The 27,477-nt window shown below is 38.2% G+C and overlaps 1 protein-coding gene across 3 annotated transcripts in view; it reads right to left on the minus strand.

The window, feature by feature from the left end:
* rap1gapb (RAP1 GTPase activating protein b) overlaps positions 1 to 27,477 on the minus strand; it is a 105,474-nt gene that overhangs the window by 37,465 nt on the left and 40,532 nt on the right. For 2 of the 3 annotated variants that reach the window (XM_072452219.1, XM_072452218.1), the window contains exon 2: positions 19,001 to 19,036. Coding sequence is in view for 1 of the 3 variants with exons in the window: in XM_072452218.1 (XP_072308319.1) it covers positions 19,001 to 19,036 (36 nt within the window). In the remaining 2 variants the exon portion in view is untranslated. Of the gene's footprint in view, positions 1 to 9,803; positions 10,036 to 19,000; positions 19,037 to 27,477 lie in introns of those variants that run through there. The other variant, XM_072452220.1, reaches the window with a different exon arrangement.

A 27,477-nucleotide genomic window follows, 5' to 3' on the forward strand; every position in this document is an offset into this window, starting at 1 on the left:
TGGGAGAAATTCATAGAACAAGTTCATGGAGTTTATGGAGTTTATGGAGTTTGAAAACTACAAAGAGAAGATTCTCAGAGCCACGTCACAGATCATGAAAATGTCAGTTATCGAGGAGATTCAGAACAGAGTGATTTTTGATGGTCGGAGGGGAGAGGACTTTCTAACCAGGATTCATCAAACTAGCATGAATGAAAGTAAATGCTGCTCCAGGTATGTGTTTGATGAGGAAAAATGTTAGAGCTCTTTTCAAAGCTCAAAAAAGGCAAATTGCATGATATGTGTCAATATATAGAAAACACAATATTTCACATCAGCTAGGCTCTTCTGCTTGCTGATTTGGAGTTAGCATTCCTACTGGCCATAGCTAGAATATACAGTGTTGTAATGAATGCAATTCGACAGCAGGAATGAGTCTAGTGACGATTTACGGTCTTAAAATTTGCACAGGAGAAGAAATGTGAAACATGGGTAAATCACCCAAAATACAACTCCAGGAATTGATGGATGAACAACGTCATAACATTGTTAAAATGAAATGTGTCCTTTAAAGTTCTTTTGGGTGTGTGTTTTTTTTTTGTCCCAATGCTAATACAACACTTTAGTTGATATGTGAGGCCAAGATGTATAATTTTCCACAAAATATGGTAAATGATTTTAAGTTACTACAAAGTCAGTCAGTGTACAGCTCTACAAAAATAGAAAAAAATAGTCTATAGAAATTATTTTAACACATTCACAAGCCAACTACTAATAAGCCACATTTTGTGTTGTGCCTTCAAACAAGCTTCATTTTTCCTGTAGTCAAGTGGTCAGCCCAACCCAAATATTAGCCCATGCTGGGGATTTAAGGCCAATAGTCAATATGCTGGGAAATGCAATTATCACAAATAATTGCTGGTTTGGAATAAACAAGTGGTCACGTAACAATTCTGCTCAATTATATTACTTCACACTTAGTCTCACACAACAGTAAGGGTCCACAGTGGTGCAGTCTGGGCTTGCATCCTGTTTACAGCCAAAAGCTACTGCTGTGGCCCTTGCAGGGATGAAACCAATACCCTGCAGTGAAAGTGTGAAATGAAAGAGATTTTTAAAGAAGTTTCTGTTTGCATCTGGACAACCTAAAAGCCAGAGTAAACATTAGTTTTATAACAAGAGACTGCTGACCTATAGACATTACTAAACTTTGTAAGCCCGTTTCTCTGATCTATGCAGAGAAAAGAATGAATGGATGTCACATCTGTGGAGCAGCACTGAGACTGCGTTTCTATAGAGCAGCTTTGTGTGCCTCAGCAAACTAAAGGGGGTGTCCAGCTTTGAACCTGTAAATGCTCAATAAACAGAGCAACAGTGAGTGCTTTTGAACATTAAAACTATATAAACTATAATTGTAATAAATGTCAATATACCAGACTACATAACTACATTGTAAAGTTATACTCAAAGTTATACTCAAATATGTCGAATGAATTGTAACAATTCGTTTTGCATTTGCAAGAAATGCAAAAGACATTTTTACTTTTTTTTAATGTTAAAGTGATGCTTGTTAAAAGATTTGCCATTTCTTCCATACATTTTCATCATAGGTCAACAAACTTTACTACTTGACCAATAAATAAATAACTCATGTTTATTAATATGCATGAAATAAACACATTTCAACAAAACCTCATCTAAGTATTTTGTACTGTTGTAGTACATAGTATATTTTGTATTTACTGTACTTTATTTTATGTATGCCTTTTTTTTTGAAAGCTAATTTTATATTTGACTATTTTTAGTATTATGTATTGTTGAATGTTGCAGAATGTCACCAAAGCATAATTGTAGTTATTTGTTTTCAATGTCCAATTGTCCATTTTTGACAATGTAAATAATTAATGAAATTACTCTGATTAATAATCTTACACAATTTAACACAAAAAGAGAAATCAAAGCTATGACTTCCCAACCAACCACAACATGGACAGTGCTTTGATTTGAGTTGTTTTCAGTATTATTTTGCTTTAGTCAAGGGTTGTCGCTTTTCCTGAGGATTAGTATCTTGAAAGAAGCGACGAGCCCTAAATCGTACATTCAACATTCAGAAAGTGTGCGCACGATAATAGCCCCCTGACATCCTGCTGTTCACCCCTGCTCCGTCTGGTCTTATCATGTAACACACTGTCTTTCATATCTTTCCATCAGTTTTTGCATTTATACTGCCATAGATTTCTGCTTTATCTGACAGAGAGAAATTCTAAACAGAAATGACTGATACTTCACCAAATACCACCATCCATGGAGAAGAAGTGATGACGCCGCATGGATCAGATTTGTTACAACGTGGATCACTGAGGAAATCCTTTCTTGTGTAGAAGATTTAGATTAATTACAATGTGCCCACAGACCATGAAACCCCTTATTGATTGCACAGGCAGGCGCTTAAATAATTCACCCATGAATCTTGGTTTATGCTGTACAAACCGTAACGGAATGTATAGATCAAAGCAGTACAAGACAAGTATAAATAAATAGCCCCTTAATTTTCCATAAACCATAAATATCTCCGAGCATATTTTCACAATTTTAATCTGTAGAAAATGATAAATAAATATGGCTTAAGAGTATGACAGACTAAACACAACAAGACAAATATTATCGTTTAGCCCGGAATGTTCCACAGCATTATAGTAGTCTGTCTTGTAGGGATGCAAATATATCACAAAAGTATAGATTGTGTTAGATATGCATAGTGTACAGTTTAAAAATCATGTTGAAGTCAATTTGAGAGGATAGACTACACATTTCACTAAAACACAGTGAACACAATTATATTTAAGATTTTAATAAGCATTTTGCCTATTTGTCCCCAGTTTGACCATTTTAAAAAAGTTTATAGTTGGACATGGGCAACAGATGTGACATAGGCAGATGTAATTCCACAACTGTTACCTAGCAACCATTGTGTAAACAAGAGCCAAATTACACAATAGTTATGATTAACTTATATAGCATATAAAACCTTTATTTTGTTGAATGGTCGTTTAAACTGTCAGGAAAATGTATCTGTTAGGTGTAACTTGTCTTTGGCTGCATCTGAATGTCCACACTCGTCTCCTAACCCCTCATTCACTACATAGTCCTGCACAGAAGACAAACATCTCCAAAGGGTCCATGGATTACCCATGGACTTCAAAATGCCTGCAAGAAAAAAATCCCTATTAAATAAAAAAACAAAGAATTTGAAGATAGATATAACAAGTTCATATATTCAGAAAATGCAAAAAAAAAAGAATACTACAGCAGAATTCTAAATGACAATAAAATAAATAAAACATTTGGAACATATTAAACACATTGAATATAAATGAATGAAGGGAATATAAATGAATGAAGGGATATTATGAAGGGATATTGTAACTATGAATCTTATAAAGATTATATATAGATATATAGAGCAAAATGCTAACTCAATGTTCCTTACGACTGTGGAGGAAAGGTAAGTACTGTATATTGTGATGAAATATAAAAGTAAAACATCTTGAGATTATAATGAAATTTATATGGCATTAGTTAAATAAATTATTACAGACAAAGCCTCTCAAGTTCCTCTGCAATCTTTCCTTTCGAACCGGCACAGTTCCAGACTCAATGAAAATGTCAAAAATGGAGCCAAATACCAATTTACGAATAATCCAGTCTCCTTATCCCCACAATTTTCAAAGATACTAGAAAAAAAAAATTGGGATTGGGTTTAGAATAAATGGATCAACAAACTAGCAGTAACTGAGCAATTGAAGAAATCAGCAAATCTATTGACAATAAAAAAAAATATTCTATTGGCATATTCATAGACCTTTAAAAAAGCATTCGACACAATCAATCACAAAATACTACTAAATAAATTGGGAGAGGTATGGTATCAGGGGGTGGTGCTTGATTGGGTTAAAAGCTATTTAGGTAATTGTAACAATATGGAAACATAGGTGAGCTGAATTCTGACTACCTTGTTGTTAAAATTAATATTGTTTGCTGTTCAGAGAAGTGTGCAGATAGATCATTTGAAATCATAAAAACCGAACCATAATTTGATCACAACAAATCACTCAATCCAGTGTTCTCTCTGAGGGGTTTGGTCACCGCCATGCCCAAAAGATACATCTTACTAGCTTGTATTTATTCAATTATTTAACAGGTTGTATAGCTTGCCTCCTCACAGATCTGACCGGTAACTTGGCCTGATTGCTCCATGTATATAGATTAGTTTAGTGCAATACTGTGGAACAGTGAATAAATACTCTCAAGACAAGAATAAAATAAATAAAAGCTTCTAAATCATTCCATAACAGCAGCCACAAGCTAATAAAGTAAATGAACTGGTACAAAAAGGGGCAGACTTCAGTAACACCATGGCAACGGTGATTTTAAAACCAATAATGTTTTTTTTAACTGTAAAATGAATGGCATATGTATGATGGAGTTACGGAAAACAATGGAATGGAAAGAGTTGATAAATAGATCGTGAGGAGCAGGTGATGGCAGCAGGTGCAGGTCACTGTCACACCAAAGCCCTGTCACTGTAAATGTCATGACAGTTAGTGGCACGGCTCGTCCAGAACTATGCCAGGCTGCTCTCACACATGAGTCAGGGCCAGTTGGTTCAAATGTTGTACAGAATGTCTCTCAGTAGAAAACATAACATCAACTTGCATATGCACATATCTTGATATATACAGGCCTAAATATAATAAAACTCTTGACTAAAATTACCCCAAATTAAAAATTAAGTTGTTTTGTTTGTGTATTATTGAAAATCTTGATATTTTTGCCCAGATAGTCAGCAGATTATGTCAATCCAATAGACATGTTTTAAAACATATCATTTGAGGTTTAATTATCGGACTTGTATACCCTTATATGAACGTTTAGAACAAACAAACTTGTATCAATTCCTGCTCATTTTCTTTCTTACTAACTATACTAAATATGCTATATCTTCAAACCAACATTCCCAATATTATCTAAATTTAAATAAATAGTCAACATATAATTCTGAATATACACATTGAAATCTGCAACCCAAACTGCTAATGCATACAGTCACACATTAAAATAAAAGATACAACTAAAAAATATGATTCAATTGTGTCCCATACAGTATAAACATATGTGTCAAAAAGCTATGGACCTTATTCTGCCCCACCCACTTTTTCCTCTTTTTTCCACGCATCAGCATTTCTGTTGTAATCGCACTTTCGGTCCAGCGGGAACTCCGTTGGTTTAAATGTAGAACAAGGAAAAGGTCTTGCCGCTAAAATATGCTATAAATCAGATTAATTTGTGTAAAATGCCCAATATTCATGAGACCAGCAGTCAACAATGCACCGATTCCCTGATAGGCCTGAAAACTGCTTTTTTTGTCTGTGTAAAACTTATTTTATCTCGAGATCGGCAGCTCTATGTTAAAGGAATAATAGAGGATTTTTGGCGACAAATCTGAGCCTCATTTCCTCATAGCGTGGACAGCTCAGTAGTTCTCCCACATGTCAATCATTCCCTGCGTGCTATTGCCCACCTGCAGCCTCGTTCTGGCTCATTCCCAGGATAGCAGCAGGTTTCCCTGGCTGCGCAATCATGGTTGATATGCCGGTGTGTGTTTAGTGAGTTTATTCAGTGTACAGTACAAAAATGGCAGAGGGACCACAGAGAAGAAAAGACCACAGTTTTAAATATTCCAACCAAGTCATAGGTGCACGCTGTGGCCCCCAAAGACTATTTTGGGTCATGGTTTCAGATTACAGGTCCAGTTTTGTGCAGTCCGAGCATGACTGGACTCCATCAGGAAATACAAATGAGGTACAGCATCCTCTGCAGACCCAATACATCGCAGAGAAGTAGTGGCTGGGAGATATCGTCAGTGAAAGACAGGTCAAGGTTACCATGCTTATTATATATGGATTCAAGCTAATAATTTGTCCCATACCCTCAAATCAATAACTCATATAAGACAATGATGGAACAGAACCAATTGTTCTCTCAATGTATTATCTTTCCTGTGTATAGGGTATTTCAATGCAGTGCATGAAATGTAGGCTCCACACAAATAGTAGATTGTATAATTTAGCAACAGGAAAATGTCTTCTTTTTTTGTATTTCTCATATAACAGTGACATATATTTCTTAATTCTGTATTTCAAAATGTGTGTACAACTGTACAAGAAAACAGAAATGAACCATTCATCATTTATTCACCTGTATTCATTAAATATAGCTCTTGGGCTTTAAGCACGGTGTGGTCTACACAGCTAATAGTTTATAACATATTAGGAAAAACAAAAACACTACAATATCTAATGGAGCATGCAGAATTTCTACCTATGTCTGTTAAATCTGTCCATTTTATTTATTTTAATGTCTAACGTTATCTTAGCTCAGTTTCCATCAACCATTTCTTTGTTACTGCCTTTTCGTTGCGGCCAAAAGTACACTCCACATGTATCCATTGATCATCTCCATCGTCCTATATCCGAGGTACATTGTTTTAAAGTCAAAGGAAATATCACTGTTGAAGACAATCTGCTTGATCTCAGTCCAGTATGTACATTTAAGATAAGATAAGATAAGATAAGATATTCCTTTATTGTCCCACATGGGGAAATTTCATTGGTGCAACGCAGGTAGATACAGAGGTAGATACAGAAGAACAGATCACTTAAAGGAAGTCTGAAAAACACTTTCAGTAGAAGATCTCCTATAAATAAATAAAAACTCCCATAGACAAATAAATAAATAAATACCATTGCATGTGATCACGACAGTAATTGCACATGAATATGTGTCACGACAGCACATAGATTGCACATGAATTTCACAGTAATTGCACATGAATTGCACATGAATTCCAACAGTAATTGCACATACGACAGAATTGCACATCAGTATTAGGTTAGGTCAGTATTGCGACGGGATAACGTGACCATCTCCGGGTAAGACGACTGTTCTCCGCAGTTTCATGAGTTCCTCCTTTGTGGAAACGCGGTACGGCACCGGCCGGGGGGCGGGGCCGGAGCCGGGGGGCGGGGCCGGAGCAGGGGGGCGGGGCCGGAGCCGGGGGGCTCTCCAACCACAGACTCTCCAACATATTAGCAGTGCATACTGAGCACTTTGACATGGTGATTTATGGTCTCATCATTCATTCTCACATTAACAAGCACATCAGGTTTACTTAGATAATGCTTGTCTGTGGAAGGGAAGCGGTAGAACAAATAAGGTATTAGATTTTCAACCTCGACAATGTAAATTTGCTTCTTGTTGTACTGGGACTTTGTTTTCTATGTGTCTACATTAGTACAACCAGTTGCACCCTGACACATCATAAAGAGTACATAATAATTGACTAAATAAAATCTGCCCAGGGCTAAATGGGACCACTGCATGTTTGTTCCACTGAAACGGCTGGACAAGGGATCACAGCATGTCGGGAATCATCTGCCTCAGTGCCAATACACCAGAGTAAGCCATGTTTATTAATAGAAAGCCAACAGTGTCCATTAAATCTCTCTAAATGGATGCTAGCAGACCTGGGGGCGTCCGGCACTACCTCTGACATTTGTAGTATTTTGTGAGAACAGGTCATGGAGAAAATGTAATAACTGGGTAGTGAATTTCAGTGGGTCTACAGTGGGGGAAAAGTCTCTGTTGATTTTATAGGTTTGATTGATTTTTTGAGATTTTTTTGAGAATTATGTGTATTTTAAGCACAACAAATTCAAGTTTTAAATCAAGTCATGTCAGAACTGAGTCATAATGGAGGTTGCTGACATGGACTTGCCTCTGAAAAGAAAATCTATTGTTCTGTAGATGTAAGAATACAGCAGGCATCACTAGCATTGTGGTAGCATTTAGCCTGCAGCTGCCGTTAGCATTGTTCCATTAACCACTTTTTTTTCTCTCCATGTCTTGTGTCTTGTGTGTATTTTGCACACACAATATCCTTAAATCTGTAGATGTCTAACAGTGAGTGACAGAGAAGCTCTTCTACATTCAAATGAATGGAAGGCTTCCTGCACAGAGGTCCGTTAGTGGGTGTTCCCTCAGATGCCGACTATATCCATGTTTCAGTGGTTTAATGCTTAGTATAAACAAAGCACCGCACAATTTGTAGCCACAACTGTAGCCAATCTGCTCCCTCGGCCGAAAAGTGGGTGGGAAAAAGTGGGAGAGGTGTCTTGCCCAAGGACACAACAACATCTGCGTGTCTGTTCTCGTGTCCGAGGGTCGGAGTCGGATCTCTCCTTCACTGTGGAACTCCTCCAGGTTTCTACATTTTCCCAAAGAGGTTTAGTCGTTTTTTCCTGGCAGAGTAGGAGGTTCTAAGGACAGGGAAGCTTAGGACACGGGATGATTGCCAAGACCCTATCAACATTGTTTCATCTGTTTTTTTTACTGTTGCCCCTCGAGGCAACTGCTGTTGTGATTTTGGGTGTTACAAAAATAAATGGAATTGAATTGAAACATACACTGGTCCGAGTCACACTGTTTGATACCTTTCTACCAGACTGGTGTCCTATTATTATATTTTTATGCATTCATGTTTTATTTTGCGCATCAAATGCCTTGATTGCCGACCATGTGGTTTCATGTAAAAAAGGGATGGATAGATAAACGCTATATAAATAAAAAAGGACTGAAAGTACTAAAGGACTAAAGTTTTCCATATGGAGTAAGGACTTTAATGTCATCCTGCTCGTTCTTCTGGCTTGTAACATTATTAGCACCATTGTCATGTTTAATTCAACTTAATTCAAAACATTTTGTAACGCCCAAAATCACAGCAGCAGTTGCCTCAAAGGGGTGACATGTAAATGTATGTCACTTAGACCAGCATCATTTGGAGTTAACACTACAGTCAGAACTGTGTGTTATTTCAGTTTTCACAAGTCACAATACATATATTAATAAGGCTTAAGGCTTATCCCCTTGCAAATAAAGGATGGATTTTTAACCTGTTGGAGTGCCTCAGATTTGTCTTTCCTTTGGTTGATCTTTCAGTGCTTGCCTCACTGTGATCCTGAAGAGCACCTGCCTTTTTCACTTGATTGATCCACTGAAGCGCTCATCTTTCTTATCCAATACATACATTATACTTGTGTTTAGAATCTTCCTGAATGCAAACTGTAGTTTGACTCAATTTAATCATTTTGTCATTGTTTGGGCCAGTCCTGGTGTATAACTAGTAAAGCAATAGTCTATTTCAGACTTTGCCCTAGTTTAGACCAGGAATAATTCGGTTTTGGAAATGACTTGGATCTGGTTGTACTTAAAAGGCCAATTATGTTTTTTAGGTGGTACTTGGTGTATCAGTTATTGCCATATGGCCAGCAAAACATTTCTGTAAAACAACCCATGTCCAAAATTGATTAATACATTTTTCAACTTTTTCTTTTGAAAGATGAAATTGTTCTAGGTAGCTTATTTTTTTGGTCTTTCTAAATATTCCAACCAAGCCAATAGCCGATTCAAATCTTCCTGAAGGCTTCTCCAAGTCTTGTTTTGTTTGATTTGGGGTTTTTTGCTGGACCTTTCCTTAGTCCCAATAGACGAGACACAAGCCCCGAAGGCAAACAGGTCCACTTAGTAGACAGCAGCTAATCTAATCAAGTCTAGCGACTAATGCACAATGAAAGCAAAGACATTTTCTCAAGATGCCAGTCAGAGACTTCCTGTGTGCACACATGGGCACAGCAAAGGAAATGTATGTATGAAATACATACAAAGATCACCTCAAGCTTAATTCATCACAAAGTCCTCTGTCTTACCTTACTCTCTGGCAGCTCCGGTCTATCCAACTTCAAAATCCACCGTTTCTGATTCAGCCTCTGTCTTCTATCTACACCTGCTCGTGCTGCTGCTTGTTTTCAGCTGATGCTCTGAGTGCAGCCCTCCCTTTCCCCGCTCTTTCCTCCTCAAATGAGCCTGTTCTGGGGGAGAGCACCAAACAGTCTCATTCTTCTGTGGATGTTGCATTCCGTCTACAATTTTGTTCCCATCTCCACCTCCCTCCTCTGTCCGGCCGTCTGTGGGTGTTGCTTTGCTCACTCACTCTGTTAATAACACATTCTGATCATTGAAGAAGAAGAAGGCTCAACGCTATGACCAAATGTGCATGAAAGCAGTGCATAAAATATGAGAAACATTATTGTGCTTTTTCAAATGCTTCGAAAGCCTCTTGAGAATAATTAGCGTAACAAGGCCATAGTCCAGATGACACATTAGTGAAAGGCAGTCAGCAAAAAATCTTGAGTGCTTGGCAAATTTTAGCACATTTGTCCGTATAATAGAATCAATAGGAGTCCAGTGAGAAGAGAAAGTTGTTTTCAGTATGAAGAAAGATAGTCCAAAATTGAAATAAGAATAATCATTCAGCTAAATAGTAAAATAAGGAGAAGGACAACTTGTTGAGTAACCAAATGTGTTGTGCAAGGATATACTGTAGTTTGCAAGAAGGCTACTAATTCATTCATGCCACCTTGTGGATGTAAGAAGTAACTACCATAAACAACTCAACTTCAAATGGGCACATTTAAAATTAAGAAGTTATTCAAAATTGAAAAAGTAATTGATGGTGTCCAAAACCTCATTATAGTCATGTATGCAGCACCCAACAAACCAAAAATTGGTGTAAAGCCTATCTTTGTTTACCACTGAAGGGACCTGAAGCGGAGTTAGCAGCCTCGGAGCAAATACTCCAAATCTATAGTACAATAATAGCCCTTCACTATAATTCAGGGTTAAAAAAGCACAAAAATACCAACACCTCGACATTGAAGATTACATTATATAGATTGTTTCTTAAATGTGCTCAATCGTAACATTCAGTTATTCTTGCTTTTAAATCTAACAAATGTCCAACAACCACAAAATAACAATCATTAACTTCCCCAGTAATGCATAAATGCTAAAGTTAATCAGCTGCGTGTCTGTGTTTGCATAATAAGAGGTGGATATCTTTACCAAATGTGTTCCACCTTGAGCAGGAGTGTGTCTGAGAAGCTTCTGCGGCGCTTTTCTGAGCCCATGCCTTCTCCCGCTGTGTCCTTTCTCTGAGGCATTACCTTCACACAGACTTAGCTGCTACTCCACAGGGTTTGCTCTGCCGAGACTACAGTAATGGTAGCAGCACTGTGAATCAATACGCTTTAGTGAAACCAAACTGTGATGGGATATGAGTCCAGCCAGTAGCAGAGTCCCCCACACCCTGATGTGAATATAAAGTTACAATCTGTCCAAAGCAAAGGCACAAGATACCACAGAACACATCCAAACACACCTTGTTTTGCGTCTATGATCCACAAAATACGTTTTTGAAATGTCCCAGGTGTATTTTAGCCACACAATCAAAAAGGATCGTGTAACTCCTTGAGGAACACCTGAATTACATCAACATTGAACAGAAAGAGAAGGGAAACAGCAGCATGTAGGTTAAGTCCAATCAACATTGCTGCTGTAGTGTCGAGTAATCTGACAGCGAGGAGGAGCTGGAGATCAAAGAGTATCTTTGCCAACATGATGCAGAACAAACGAGAGTCAAACCAGGTCTTGAGGAGGTTGACTAAACAAATTAACAGTCTGGGTCCATGGGGATACTGTGTGGTACGGCTAATCAGATGGTGTGTAATTACAAGAGCAGTTGTATATGGGTCATGTTGAGATTCTTTGCTTTTCATCCGCAACACGCCCTGTGGCAGTGAGAAGACGTACTCCCGACTGTCAGCACTTCCCAAAAAGGTGACAAACTAAATTTAACATTTGGCGTGACAAAAAGTAAGTTATGAAGGTGAGAAAAAAACAGCTGTATCAACTTGCATTTGGTGACAGGTGAAGTTGGTGCATTTACCCACTAATAAGGTAGCAGTTCTATCCTAATTCTAACCAGGACGTGCAGTTAATGGGCAAGACACTCCTTTAGCTATAGGTTCTCTTCCACACCATGGAAACATCAGAAAATGACATTTATTTCAAGAATATTCAATAACAAAATATAACGAAATCCAACTCAAAGTACCTATGACACATTGGTCTACTAATTTAACAAAATTGCAGTTAAACTCATGTCAGATAAATGATTATAGGACAAACAAATAATTCAGAAAACATTTTACTTTACTTTGTTAAATTGATGTTTAAAATATAAGAAAAAAAGCGTTTCTTGTGAGTAAATTTGGAAATTATTTTGGATGTTATTTTAAGTCTCCCTAGTGTGACTTTGCTACTTCCTGTCATTTTCAACACATGAATGAGAACACAAGATTTCTTCACAAACTGCCACTTGATTGCTGCGAAAGTATAATTCATATTTACAAGAGGCATTATCCTTCGAAATACACTCTAAATTAGAAAAGCATGAAAATCGATCCTGCTTTAAATCGTTTTTGACGGTTTTAGTTTTGACGTTTGAACAGATGTCAGGAAAACCATTATAGAGATGTGATCGTTCATCTGTTGTAAGACAATCTATGCCGTAAATCCTTCCACGGACATATTATGTATAACTTTCTTCCAGCTGCAGAGTTCATAGGATTATAATAAAGTTAAATTGGTCAGAATGGCAGAGATCTTGAGCCTGAGGGTGGCTAGACTTGCCCCTGACAGGCTGCCTCCTGACAGTATAGGAAAGCACTGCCATAACCCTAAAACATTTGTCAGCGTTCCAAGAATCTGCCAGTTCCTGTAATTACCTCGTTGTTGTGTGGCCGGCTGCACTGACTTTGGCAGCAGCGCCCAGGCCCAAACGGAGGTGAGAGCGCAGAGGTGGAGGTAACATAAGGGCCTGGTGCAGGGGTCTAATAACTAAAGACGTCCTCTGTACACATCGTAGAGTTTATATACTGTATGCTAATATATACAGAACATTTGTATTCATCCACCAGCTCTGTACAGAAAACTAGATCAGATTGGATCACTTCAAAGTCTCTAATCATTGCCAGAGGGAAGGCTTTAGGCTAGTCACCTGACCTGCATGTTAAAATCTTTAAAGAGACAAAGAGGTGGGCTTCTACCAAAGCTTTTGTCGATCAATATCTGCTCAAGGCTGAATGAATTGTGACGCAACCAACTGTTTTATCAGAGGAAGAAAATGGTCTTTAGATTGTTCTTGCATGTACATGAACAAAGGACCAGGTAGAGCCAGCACTCACTTTCATCTTTATGTCTTTGGTATGTGGGTTGGGATGTGCTTTTGATCCTTGGAAAGTCACAAAAAGCACTATGAAGATTTAATGGAGACAAAAACAATCTTCCTCCATATTCTTTCTTTTGTATTAGCTTCCACTAAATCTTACCTAATCTTCCTGGTGTTTAAACTGTTACACGCATTTTGCAATTGTAATTAACTGGGGACATTCCAATTAACGCACACACACACACACACACACACACGTCTAACCCGTTTCCTCTGCTCCACAAATAGATTTTCACAATTACTACCTTATCCGATTTTACTCATCGCAAACACAAAAGCATATCTTGAATTCCCAACAATGACTGTGACTTATTGGTGGTAAAACCGTATTTTCTGGATTATTAATCGCACCAGCCAAAAAATGCATTATAGAGAAGAAAAAAAACATATAAAATCCAAGACCAAGAACAGACATTTAATCTTGAAATGTAATTTAAAATAATAACAGTTTAGAGAACATGATGAATAGGTGTACGTATGCTAATGTAACACCTTCAGATACATGACGCACGGACAAGTGTCTGGTATGTTAAAGGTTGAATGGACGATTTTTTTGGCATAAATCTGAGTCTCATTTCCTCGTGGCGTGGACTGCCGATTAGTCCTGCCACGCATCAATCATAAAACGCACCTACCGCTCAACTGCAGTTGCGTGTGGCTCGTCCTACATTTCCGCGTGTCTAAACGCATTGATCTATCATATAGTTCCCTCAGTGTACGGGACAAAATGAAGACGGAAAAAGACTGTTTGATCTGACTCAGAAGTGGACTGAAATCTACGGGAGACGAGAGATGCGATGCGATCCATCGCGCTAATAAACAAACGCACGTGTGTGTTGTATCAGTCCGCACGGGGAGTGCGCATGCGCACTTCCGCCTGCGTTCTCAAATCGCCGAAAAATCGTCCATTGCGCCTTTAAAGTAACATATTAACAGTTATTCAGATAACTATAGCATAAAGAACATGCTAACAAGTTTACCACAGCATCAGTTTTACCCCAAATCACTAAATCCATTGAATTCTTCTTCCTCTGTGTCACTTCTAAACAAATCAGCAAACTCAGGAAGTAGAGGAAGTGCATATTCTTCTTCTGCGTGGCTTAGAGCCTAGAGCGCCGTAAAGCGCCCTCATGTGAAATGCTGTTGCCAGTGTGAAAATAACGAATAACATAATATCACATATAAGTCGCTCCGGAGTATAACTTGCACCCCGGCAAAAACTAAGGTGCAATTTATAATCCGGAAATGACCGTACAACTCCCTGTATTCATGTCATCAATTGCATTTTCAAGGTGCACTGTGTAACTTATCTGGTGGATAGTTTATATAGGAGACAAACAAGTGATGCCAGCAGGTCATGTATAGGTCAAAAGCAAGTTTAATGCCACATTGTGGAAGCTTCTAGGCAAAACATTAGCACCTTTAAGAAATATGGTAGCAACAGCATGAATCATCAATAGTTTCTTTGGGTCCATATGAGGAAAACTAAATTGAGAGTAATAGAGCTTCAGCATGCCTTTCTGACCTCCCCGTGGTGGTTAAATGACTACAACTACACATTACCTCACCAATAAGGCCGAGATGTCAACTTAATTAACCAGATACAGCTATACTAAGTGGGGGGCCAAATGATGTGTATCGGGAGAACTGCACAGTGGACACTAGTGTCTGTGTGTGTCTTTTAATTATCTGTTGGAGTGAACAGACAGGCTGCATAACTGAACATAGAAACTGGACCACAGATCATTATGAATAAAGAGCCAAGACTTTAAGAGGATATGCATAATTTATACTGGAAAGATGTTTGCATGATTTACAAAATAATGTTAGTTTCCCTTGCTGAGTGCCTCACGGTGAACAATGCTGAAAAAAAGCTGATAAAAAAAAAAACATTTATTTGCTTACAATTTTAAGCATGTTACATATACCATTTCTGAGGTTAAAAAGTGAAAAGTTAGTAATTCCTGCCTAAATCCCAAGCATTTGTTTACCAATGAGAAATACTACCAATGAAAAAGGTCTAATTTTGACATTTTTCACAGCACATATTAATTACCAAAGCACCAAAGCAAGTTTCTATGTTTGTGAATTTTGATCATTGACAATGGCAATAAACCTTTTCTGACTCTGATTCAGATTCAGATTATTATGGCTTACATTACATTCAAATGCAACAGCAAACATTTATGGTGAACTGTTTCGTAAATAGATTTTCCGGTCAACAGCATGTGCCCTACAACAATTAGCCGAGTCTGATTCTGTGTTGATTCTACGCCGCACAATCAAACTCTCCACGCTCTTGTTAGCTTTCCTCTCGCACCACTGGCCCATTACATCAATGATCAACGTCATTATCTGTGATCTAAAAAACAGAGATCCCCAATCAGGAGCCTCTTCTCCACTTTTCTCCACCATTTGACAGAAGACCACTTTATTTCCACGGAGATTCCTTTCTGCACCACTCCGTCAGTTCTCCCGGCTGAGAGCAACACATGCAAACCAACACATCACATTCAAAGAGGCTCCTGGAGTGCGATCTATAACTACAGTTTTATTCAAATTTATTGTAAAATCCCAGTAGATGCCTGAGCCAAATTGCAGAACCATTTCATTAGGCTAGTAATTTCGAGTAAAATTGATGCTAATTTAGGCTGGTTACTACAGAAACCTTCCCGTATCTCACTTCGGCGCAGCATGAGTGTGCCACTGATAAGCACGATAAGCAGTGTCATTATCAAGAGCAATCAAGTTAATGAGGCCATAAATGGGAGCACAGTGATGTGAGCAGTTTAGCGCTGTCAAATAAAAAGGCATACACCTTTTCCAGAGAGAAGAGACTTTAAAATGAGCATAACTAAGAAATCTTTTAGTCTAGAGTAGACCTGAGAAAGCAATAGTAGTGTGTCACAGGCATAAAGCTGCATGACGACAACGAAGTGATGAATGAGGCACAAAAGCTTCCAAAAATACATCTTCATGACTGCTGGGAGAAAGATCCAACTGTTAATCCTGCTAACTGTCCAAGGCAATAACTGTCAGACTAAGTAGGAAGGAAATGCAGGAAGAAAAAAGGAGATTTGTGACATCAGTGACTTCATCATATTAGAAAACCAATCCTAAAGTAGAGAAATGTGCAAGTCATGTGTGTGTGTTTATGTATGGTATAGCAGAGTTAGAGTGGTTATGGTATGGTTGGTATGGTTAGTTGAATAATATACATATTATGTGTATTATCCAACTAACCATACATTTAAGGGTAATCTTTATTTTACATTCAAGGCGCTACAACTGTAAAAGTAAAAAAGAAATTACATCCTTTATCCCTTATTAAGTTATTTTAGATCAATATTATGACTTGAAATGAACAAAATGTAATAATAATAATTGATGTGTGTCACAAATATACCGTAATTAAATGCGGGGGAAAAGCATAATATACATAATATAAAAGTGACGAAGGTGAAAAGTATCAGACAGAAAAGATTTGGACACAAACTTGTCACTATATATATATATATATATATATATATATATATATATATATATATATATATATATATATTCTTTCTAACACAATTACTCAACAAGTTTATGAAAAATAACTTTTTGAATGAGAAATGATGATGATTGATTTACTCTGATTGTAAGTGGTAACTTGCTCTGCCTATAAGACTTATTATTTTTGTATTTTATTTGAAGGCAGAATTATAACTTACCCTACAGAATGTCTGATTTGACAACTTTATTTTTATATTTTACATTTGTGGCGCTTGATAGTAATTTTTATCACATGACAGACAAAATGTAAATCACAATTATGTTTTAGTTCTTACAATTATTTTGTGACCAGAATAATCCTTTGAAGTCTTGATAATGCATTAGTCTTATATAGCACTGTTTCAGATGCTCAAAATTGCTTTACAAGTCTTTATTATAGCATTATTCATACACTTCACCATCTGTAGTAGTAAGCCAATCAGGGTCGTCCGACTTCCAGCAATCAATCAATCAAGCACACACACACACACACGCACACACACACACACACACACACACACACACACACACACACACACACACTATTCCAAGTAAAGATACATCAGTCAAATTTGTCGACATTTGAAAAACACATGTGGGATGGGCTTTTCTGTGAGATGCGGCCTAATTACGTAGGAATATGCGCAAATCAGACAATATCTTGCAGCTTTTATTCGGAAACGTAATGTTTTTGGCAAGCAATGAAACAGACCTGCAAGCTTTGATTTAGGCTGGCCAACAAAGTCTCCCTATAGCACATTTTCTACATTTTCTTTCTTTCTTCTCACTTAGCAGAGTGTCTGGCTGGCAGGCTTGTAAACCAAAGGACAAAATACTGATAAATAGATGAAGAAGCTTTTGGCAAGAAGACCAAATTCAGACACACAAGCTGTCAGGTTTAGCATTTACAAAACACCTGGCATACACAGTTCTGCCGTTTGCACTGTAAAGACCCTGCGAAAGGTAAAATGTAATGCATATTTCAGGATTGATTAAGAAGTTACGAAGACAATGCAAGCTTTTGTTTTAGTTTTCGGCAAGTTTATAACATAATTTACAAAATAAATGAAAGAGAAAGAAACCAGTCACCACTTTTTACCTAATATTTTCTTTCATTTCAAGGATTAAAGCTGAAGGAGCCTGCCTTTTATAACTGAATCTGTCCAGTAAGTTGCTGACTGAGTGAGAAACTGATGGACAAATCAAAGTCTATTTCCATCGGCTTTTGTCTTTACAATCTGCTGAGTCAACGGGATTGAAAATACAAGTAAGATGCATTCTGAATTTGCTGTGCAAAAATAAACCCCCATTGGAAAAGGATGAAGCTGAAGAGAATTAAAAAAAAATGATATTTACACTTATCTCTTGTGGAGAAATACAGTGGAAAGCGTTTGTTGCAATGATAGACTTATAAACAAAAGAGCCTCGATATAGTTCATAACTTCTAAAGGGGATGTACCCATTTTCTTTCATGTTACAATAGATTATAAAAGCAGCTCTTAGGGTCAAAATGAGACCAGTGTGAGCTGTCTGCATTGATCATAAAGCTTTTTTATGATCCCCAAATCAGTAAGAAACACTGGTGCGCTGTTAGCATGCCAGCTGTTGTCAGTGATGGTGTTAAGGTAAAACTCTGGCTCCTGAAATTTGAGAAATATGCTAGGAATGTGTTTGGGAAGTGACTAATACGTTTGGACCACTGCAGATCTACTTTTTTAAGTACAGCCAGTAAAAATATGGTCCAGCTCCTTTAATTTCATTGCATTGGGGGGAAACATTGCATTGTCCGTGGAGCTGTTGTTTCTCTCAGACTAACTTTAAAGTCGTTTTTCCATTTTTGCTCGAAATGTGCACAGTTTATGTAGCTTGTTTGCTAAAGGCAGTTGGACACCTCAACTGCTGCACAACAATTCAATTCCACAACAAACAGGCTCAATGTCTCAAAGTGTGAATCATTGATAAATGTGAGAGTAGCTGCTGTGTCCATGTTTTTTATCTGGTTTTCTCTCTACAGGTACAAACTAAATATTTTGCCAAATTATAGTCATTATATTTGTTTTTGGACTGTAGCAGCTTTTTCAGATTGTATTTGTGTTTTGAGTTCCTGCAGGTAAAAATGTCCTTACTCATCAGTGACTCTCATACGTTTTTGATGTTGTTGATGACGGTGTGACGTTCCCTGCATAACCTTCTGCTCAAGACTGATCAATAATGTGTGAGGATGAAGCCCAGACTCACCATAAGACTTTAGTCTTGGAGAAGCTCTTGTCCACACTGAAACACACACAGAGATACATAATAATTACAAAATGAAAAACATCAGAATTCTTCATGATCTCCATCTCCAAACCAACATAATAAATACTATCACTTTTTCTGTAGTTAAAATACTTTCTTCAATTGGCCACAACTTGATGGAACAAATAATTATATGCAGCGTGCAGACAGTCTATTCATTCAAACTGGGTGTCAATCATGGCACATTAAGTGAAAGAATTTTGACATCTATATTTCCAATCTATGTTAACCTAGGTAGAAATCAATGAACCCTCCCGTTACTAAAAGAGCCAGCAATGAACTATTATTGACCACAGCTCTAATCCATTAATAGACTTTGGCATTCTTGTAGAGCAAACAAATCCAATTCTCGTCTAAATGTCTCTGAGCCTTTCCGCAGAGTTTCACACGGCTAAATTAAATATGTAATTTACCAACACAGCCGACAAAATACCCTCGCATCTACTCATGTGTTGCACCATCTCTACGGTTGAATGGACTAAACTGTAGGTGCCCAAAAGAACAGCTTTCCTCTGCTGCCCCTGCCTCGTTTATCCACGGCTGGAACAAAAGCCTGATCGGTTATTTCAAAGCATAGAGTAGGAACAGAGCTATGGCTTCAGTTATTGTTGTGAAAAAAAATGGGGAAATGATGACGCCTCAAAGATGGAGATAATAGTAATTAAACAATATTGAACTTGAGTTGGATACTAAAGAAAAAGCTTGATACTCAATATTAATGTAAATAGCATGATGACAAACACAGTCCTATCTCATTTAGCTTCTTTGTTATCGTAAATAAAATACACGTGATGCAATTTTCAACAAAAATTAATCTGGTCATTTCATCACGTAAACTAGGGTGACAAAAATGAGACCACTGTGCGCTGTCTGCATCTAATAGTAAAGCATTTTACGTCTGGTCAACCTGGATATCCTAATCTGTGTTTCTGTACCTAATCTGTGTCGCAACAGTGGAATTTCCCCATTGTGGGACAAATAAAGGTTATCTTATCTTTTCTTACATAGGAGCTGAAAGCAACCCTCTGATTGGCTGCACTTCGGTGGTCCACCTCAGTTTCACTTTGAAAAAAAGCATGCAAGTGAATAGTAACAATTTGTCAAATGGTTTGTGAGAGCTGGAGATTAGTTTGTCACATTTAACCACCTTCCTCAGGTTCTCCAGCTTTAATGAACATGAACATCCTAATTTTATTCAGGAAAAAACCCAATTTTTATCAGTACCAATACCAAAAATAGATTTGAGTTTAGATTTAACAGATTGATTGTTTTCATGATATTTACTTTTATTATAGTTTTTAAAACCCAAATAACGATACTTTATGCCATATGAAAATGTAATCAGCTGTATATAGTCCACACTTTCTATAGTTACACTACTGGCCCAGACACTGCATGGCTTACAAGTTGAGTCCGCGTAAAGAAATGAGTGGCGTTATCCGTCCATTTTCTACTCATTTATTTCAGAAGTGACCTTACGACAGTTTGCATTCAGAGCTTGAGTACGTCTGTGATACAAACTGCAGATTGCTCTCCTTTACCTGCATTCCCCTCACAACAGTATTAGTTTGTTTCCCAATGATGACCACTTATTGCACTTCCCCAAGGCTGAGAGGATCAAATCGTGACCACTCTTACTAATGGCTGCACACTCGAGAGGAAACAGCCGAATGGATTTACTGTGAAGGTAATGGCAGAGGTTTTTCGGAAAGTCCTGTTCGCAGACATCTGAAGTCTTGTTTAGAGTTGAAAAATGTCAATGCGATTCAGTCTGAGCTCCGTGTGCGGTCACTTCTGGGTCACTGAAGAATTATGTCCACGTCCTCCTTTCTTGTTTCAGCTCAACATGCATCCTTGTTCTGTGTCGGTGTAATCCCTCATTCGTCCAAGCGTGTTCCATAGTAGAAAAAGCTTCAGTTGTAGTCATCTGGACTCAGTTTGAAAAATAGAGACCCTGCCAGGGTCTCACAAAGACAAAGAGGATTCTAATAGCCCATTAAGATTCTGAATAGGCTAGCTCGGTAGATACAAGGGGGGAGTTTCTGTTGAAACAAACAACTCTTTCTACTTCAGGAAGGCTCCGCCCAATGGGCGGGTCTTACCACAGAACAGTATTAATATCGGAGTTCTCGACCTAAATTCTTTTATTGACAATGACTCTTGGATGAGAGTCGAAACGTCTATTTTTCAAACTGAGTCCAGATGACTACAACTGAAGCTTTTTCTACTATCCTTGTTCTGTGCATATAAATGTCAGTGTATGGCCGCCATTAATCTCAAGGTTATTACGATCATCGGATGACACCCACAGAACACTCCATATTGATTATTTCTCTTCTTCTGCTGATGAAAAACATACAGTGATAAATGAAATAGTCCACAATGACCCACGAGGGCACGCTCAAAGGCAAATGGCAAGTGATTTACCAGAATTTCATTAAAATATTCATCTGAAATGCCTATAATTCAACAGAAAAAACAGAGGTTTGACAGAGGACTATAACAGATCCATTTGTTGACAATTGTGTGGCAAATAGCCTCACCATTTAGCCAGAAAGAATTTAGTACATATTAATATCAAAATTATTATTTAAATAAGATACATTTAAGGAAATGTTCACACTTCCTGCTTTGGTCCTTTTTTGCAATTGTCCTGATGTACTGGTCTTGGTTGAGTGTCAGGTTTAGGTGACCTGACTGTGAAAGGGTTTTCTTTTTTAGCACATTCGATTTGCTCCCTCTTTAGACTGTAGATGGTTGCGTTCTCTAAGCTCTGTTGTTGGGGTTACAAGTAACAAACTAAGTGTTGTGTTTAATTACAAGTATATTCACGGTAATGCATTACATTATGAAGTTATTTTAAAACAGTTACTAAGTATTAGTAACTTAGTTACACCCAGCACTGTTTTTAGGTCACTAATGGAGCAGATAAGAATGGTAGCTTCTTTAACAACTGTCTACTACATTATGTCTGCAGATGAGTCTTATATCTTTTCAATGTCAAATCTAATGGGAGCAGCTAAATTATAGCTTAGAGGCAACAATCTTGCTTGTAATTAAATCACATGACGCCCTTGCATAAAGAATTAATGTAATGTCAATGAGATGATCTGAATAATCACATGTTTGCAAGCTGCTTCACAATTAAATGGCCGGCCGCAGTGTCGTGAGTTTGAATCCTGACTCTGACGATTTACTGCATTATGTCCTCCCTTCTCTCATCCCCCATTTCACCCTGTCCTCTCCTGTCTAATAAAGCCTACGGGCCACACAATAAAAACAAATTAAAATGTGTATGGCAAGTATTTTGATATAGTTTAAAACATTGTAAAGACCCTTTAAAAGTTTGCAATTTCTTTTTGAAAAAATAATTCAAAATTTCTAAAGTGAAATGGAACATTTCAAAAGTGAAACTGGGATTAACCTCAAAATAACACAAGATATAAAACATCAGGGTTTTGTCAGGCAAAAACTGCTCAGACACGTGAGGAACATAAGAGTCTGGTTTAATCGTTTACATCTTACACAATTTAATAGGAGATACTTAGCATTCTCTATCTACTGGCTGCAGGTGAGATTAACAAAATCTATCTTGTCCTAAGAAGACAGTTGTAATGAATGCCATTTGAGGCAGAAATACGGAGAAGTCTAAAGCTGATTTACTTCAAAACAGCACAGAAGATCTCTGAGCTATACCTATGACATCACAGTGGAGAGGACTTTCTAACCAGGATTCATCAAACTAGTGTGAATGAAGCTAAATACAACTCCGGGTATGTTTTTTGATGAGGGAACAATGGTATGGGAGTCAAAAGCTCGGAAAATTGTATAATATGCGTCCTTTAAACTGCCTATATTATTGCCTTGTTCACTCCCGAGAGTCAGGCCATCGGGCTTAGTTTTGTGTACCTTCTGATCGGTTCCTCTCTGTGTATTCCACTGTACCTCGGGACCAGTTTGTCACTTTGTTGTGGAGAAAATGTGCTTGTAAGTAACAGAAAACCTTCACATCTGAGCTGTTTTCAATGGCATGTCATTGCGTCACACTGTCACCAAACACAGCACAACCTTTCAACTATGTGTTTGACTTGTAAATACTGACACTGCACTTGTAGCCGGTGCCTCAAGTCTCGTGGAGCTTTTGTTATGATTGGGAACATTAACTTGGCAGATGGTACGGTTGAAATATATCCCGCTGCTGCCGTGTGGTTTGGAGTTAGCGCCACAAGAGGGAGGAACAAGGTTGACCCCAACAAAAACTTTATATCTCGCCATCACATAAAAGACATGAAATAGTGGTTCTCATTCTTTTCTTCTGTTTTTTTTTTTAAGATTTTGTGGCCCTCCTGGACAATCCATGTAAATATTCTGTAAATACTTATTTTTGCACTCTGTTTTTTTGCACTTCCGGGAATAAATTCACTAGATTCATAAACCTTATTCTTTGACTTTGCCATAAATTTATTTAATTAACTCACCAGTACCCACCACAATAGGGTTTATTGACAGGAAAGTACAGTGTGAAATTGGTGGATTGTGCACCAAAATCCTCTATTATTCCTTTAATAACCTAAATACAGAATATGTGTTCTAAATGCTGTTAAAAGTGTAAAGCAGAAAGACTAGTCTTATCTGCTCCTAACAGGACTATGTGTCTCTGCTCCTCTCTGCTCCTCTCTGCTCCTCTCTGCTCCTCTCTGCTCCTCTCTTCTCCTCTCTTCTCCTCTCTGCTCCTCTCTTCTCCTCTCTGCTCCTCTCTTCTCCTCTCTGCTCTGCTCCTCTCTTCTCCTCTCTTCTCCTCTCTGCTCCTCTCTGCTCCTCTCTTCTCCTCTCTGCTCCTCTCTGCTCCTCTCTTCTCCTCTCTGCTCCTCTCTGCTCCTCTCTTCTCCTCTCTTCTCCTCTCTGCTCCTCTCTGCTCCTCTCTTCTCCTCTCTGCTCCTCTCTGCTCCTCTCTTCTCCTCTCTTCTCTTCTCTTCTCCTCTCTTCTCCTCTCTTCTCCTCTCTGCTCTTCTCCTCTCTGCTCCTCTCTGCTCCTCTCTGCTCCTCTCTTCTCCTCTCTGCTCCTCTCTTCTCCTCTCTTCTCCTCTCTGCTCCTCTCTGCTCCTCTCTGCTCCTCTCTGCTCCTCTCTGCTCCTCTCTTCTCCTCTCTTCTCCTCTCTGCTCTTCTCCTCTCTGCTCCTCTCTGCTACTCTCTGCTCCTCTCTGCTCCTCTCTGCTCCTCTCTTCTCCTCTCTTCTCCTCTCTGCTCTTCTCCTCTCTGCTCCTCTCTGCTACTCTCTGCTACTCTCTGCTCTTCTCCTCTCTTCTCCTCTCTTCTCCTCTCTGCTCCTCTCTGCTCCTCTCTTCTCCTCTCTGCTCCTCTCTGCTCCTCTCTGCTCCTCTCTGCTCCTCTCTTCTCCTCTCTTCTCCTCTCTGCTCTTCTCCTCTCTGCTCCTCTCTGCTCCTCTCTGCTACTCTCTGCTCTTCTCCTCTCTTCTCCTCTCTTCTCCTCTCTGCTCCTCTCTGCTCCTCTCTTCTCCTCTCTGCTCCTCTCTGCTCCTCTCTTCTCCTCTCAGCTCCTCTCTGCTCCTCTCTGCTCCTCTCAGCTCCTCTCTGCTCCTCTCAGCTCCTCTCTGCTCCTCTCTTCTCCTCCTCTCTGCTCCTCTCTGCTCCTCTCTGCTCCTCTCTTCTCCTCTCTGCTCCTCTCTGCTCCTCTCTGCTCCTCTCTTCTCCTCCTCTCTGCTCCTCTCTTCTCCTCCTCTCTGCTCCTCTCTGCTCCTCTCTTCTCCTCTTTCAGGATAATCACAGTTATGGGAAGCAGGTTAAGTGCCTTCTTCTGTTAATATTTGTTCATATAATTGATGCATGATTAAAGATTGATCACAATTATCTGAGCAGCGCACATTTATTAATTAAGACTCGCTCTGGGATTAAGAATACAGCAGGTTGCATTTCAGTGGTTCTTGGGTTGTTTTACACAAATTAAAAAGTGTCAAAGATGTTTAAGTCAACTCTAATGTGAGCTTTTGCTCCATGTTTCCATTCGCTCATTGCTCATCAAGACACGGCTTTCCACAGCTGTTCTCGGCGTAACGCCAGAGAACAGCTGTGGAAGATGGTACATTTGAAAAACACTTGAATTATTTCATGACTATCAGTAATTTGTCTTCATTCTAAACATTCTATACACATTTCTGCAGCACCCCTGCACTCATGCTACGGCACCCCATTTGAGAAAGCCTGACATGAAATTCTAATTTTAACAATTTACCAGTTCATCATTACGTTAAATGAGCTCCCGGTGTTCAAATGGGCCGTATATTTGCACATAATAAGAGATTTCATAAGAAGAATTGAACAGTTTAAAGGAAATCCATGGCAGATTGGCTGAATGTATTTATTGTCAGTTCTTGAGTGGAGCAACTCAAGCGTTATTGATTTACTATATTGACAGGAACAATTGCTCATAAATCTATTAAGACTTACAAACTAACATCAGACAGTAAAACCTGCATTAAAGTATCTCCATTGAGATGTGATTGCTTTATGTAAAATTCCTGCAGTATAACATTAAACTCATATATCTTGCATTCACTATGTGTTCTTATTGCTGCTTGTCTCCATGGTTTGATACGTTCAATGCCATACTTCAATTTAGAGCTAAGCAATAACATCTCCATGGAGACAAGCAGGTAGCGGACCCTCCACCAGAAAAAGTTACATAGTGCACCTTTAAATCATACCTGATGGCTTTGTTTGAGTAGTTTTTAGAATGATATGTCAAAAAAGGATCTGATCATTCAATAAACAAACTCTGACATGGATGACCCTATTGGCATAATAAGTAAAGATTTAGGTAATTCAATAAACTTGGAGTCATTTGTTTTAAACTTTCTTGACTGTTGGCTATTTTGAATTGACAGGCCAATCTGCATAATCTGCACACATCACAGTTGCTCAGCAAATTATAGCATTGAAGCAGCTAATGTAATAAACTATTCTGAATAATCAAACGAGATCCAAAAGATAAAGTTGTATGTAAAATGATGTGCCCTTCTGGCCTTCCCTATTTTTGTTTTCCTTCCTTCTTTCATTTATCGTCTTTCAAAAGCTAATTGCCTCTTCAGAACTCTGCAAACTGCTTTCTATTTTCACTTTGTCTGCCACGATCGTCAACTCTACATATGATATTTTAGTTTTTGGTTCTGGCAAGTCAAACCCAAATTGTGGCAGGAGAAGCATCAGGCATAATAAATATGTCAATTTGTAAATTATTTTATGGAGATTGAGTGAATGTGCCACTTGAAAGAAAGAAACACAAAATTAGACTTTCCAGGTAAATATTAGCAGCAATTGGAAAGTCCTGGAAAGCTAAATTCCTGACCCGATGCTATTTCCATGACAGAGGCCAGCCTGTCACCACTATAATAAATATATTGGTATTTTAGTCTTATTTGGGGATTTTGATTACATTTTGAGCCAATGTTACTGCTTAGGATTTTGCTTAAAATGTGGCATGCATACACAGATGTTCTGAAATATCAAAATAAAATAAAATGTAATTGTAATTGTAAAAGATGTATAGTCAGTCTCCTAAGTCTGTAACAAAATGGTGTCTTCTCATTCCACTGAGCAGCTCCACTCCTCAGTCTAAGATTTAGAGATTACTTTTCTGCGCCACTGAACAAACAAAAGTATCCACTTGATCAAATAACCTTTGACCTCTAGGACTCTCAGTCTTAATGTTTGTGTGGGCAGAGAGTTTTTATGCTCAGAACTGTGTGCATTTCAAACATAGTTGGTCAAGTTTAGGTTATTTGTGTATGTTTGGATCCAATTCCTTTCTTTTAGTCAGCGTCCTAATACAAAATGTATCTTTGTAATATAGTGATATGTAGAAGGACTTAAGGCGCGGTGCTGCCCGGTGGTCGAGTAGTTACAGCGCACTACACGTGTGCCAGGCTCCAAGTGCAGCTGGTCGCACGACCCGACAAATGACAGCATGTCCTCCCTTCTCTCTCATCCCCCATTTCACTCTGTCATTTCCTGTGTAATAAAGCCTACGGGCAACAAAATCTTCAAAAAAAAAAAAAAAAAAAAAAAAGGAATTAAGGCAGGACAGGCTAAAAAAGTCTTCAATTTAGAGATTGTAGTTTGTAACTTTTTCAGTATTTTACTCATAAATTTAAGAAAAAACATATTACAGGTTTTAAATCATGCAATAATTTAATGTAAAAATTGTGGAATAATATATATATATATATATATATATATATCTGAGGAGGCAATTAGCTTTTGAAAGATAAATGAAAGAGGGAAAGAAAAGGGAAAAAGGGAAGAGCGGAAGGGGCACATACACTTTACATGCAACTTTAGCTTTTGGATCTATATTCCGTATCTAATATTATTAGATACAAAATCATTTTACAAATGGGATT

This window comes from Eucyclogobius newberryi, unplaced genomic scaffold (genome assembly GCF_026437365.1).
Source record: "Eucyclogobius newberryi isolate DKJ021-1_F unplaced genomic scaffold, fEucNew1.0.hap1 SCAF_19, whole genome shotgun sequence".
In the NCBI taxonomy this organism is placed as follows: domain Eukaryota; kingdom Metazoa; phylum Chordata; class Actinopteri; order Gobiiformes; family Gobiidae; genus Eucyclogobius; species Eucyclogobius newberryi.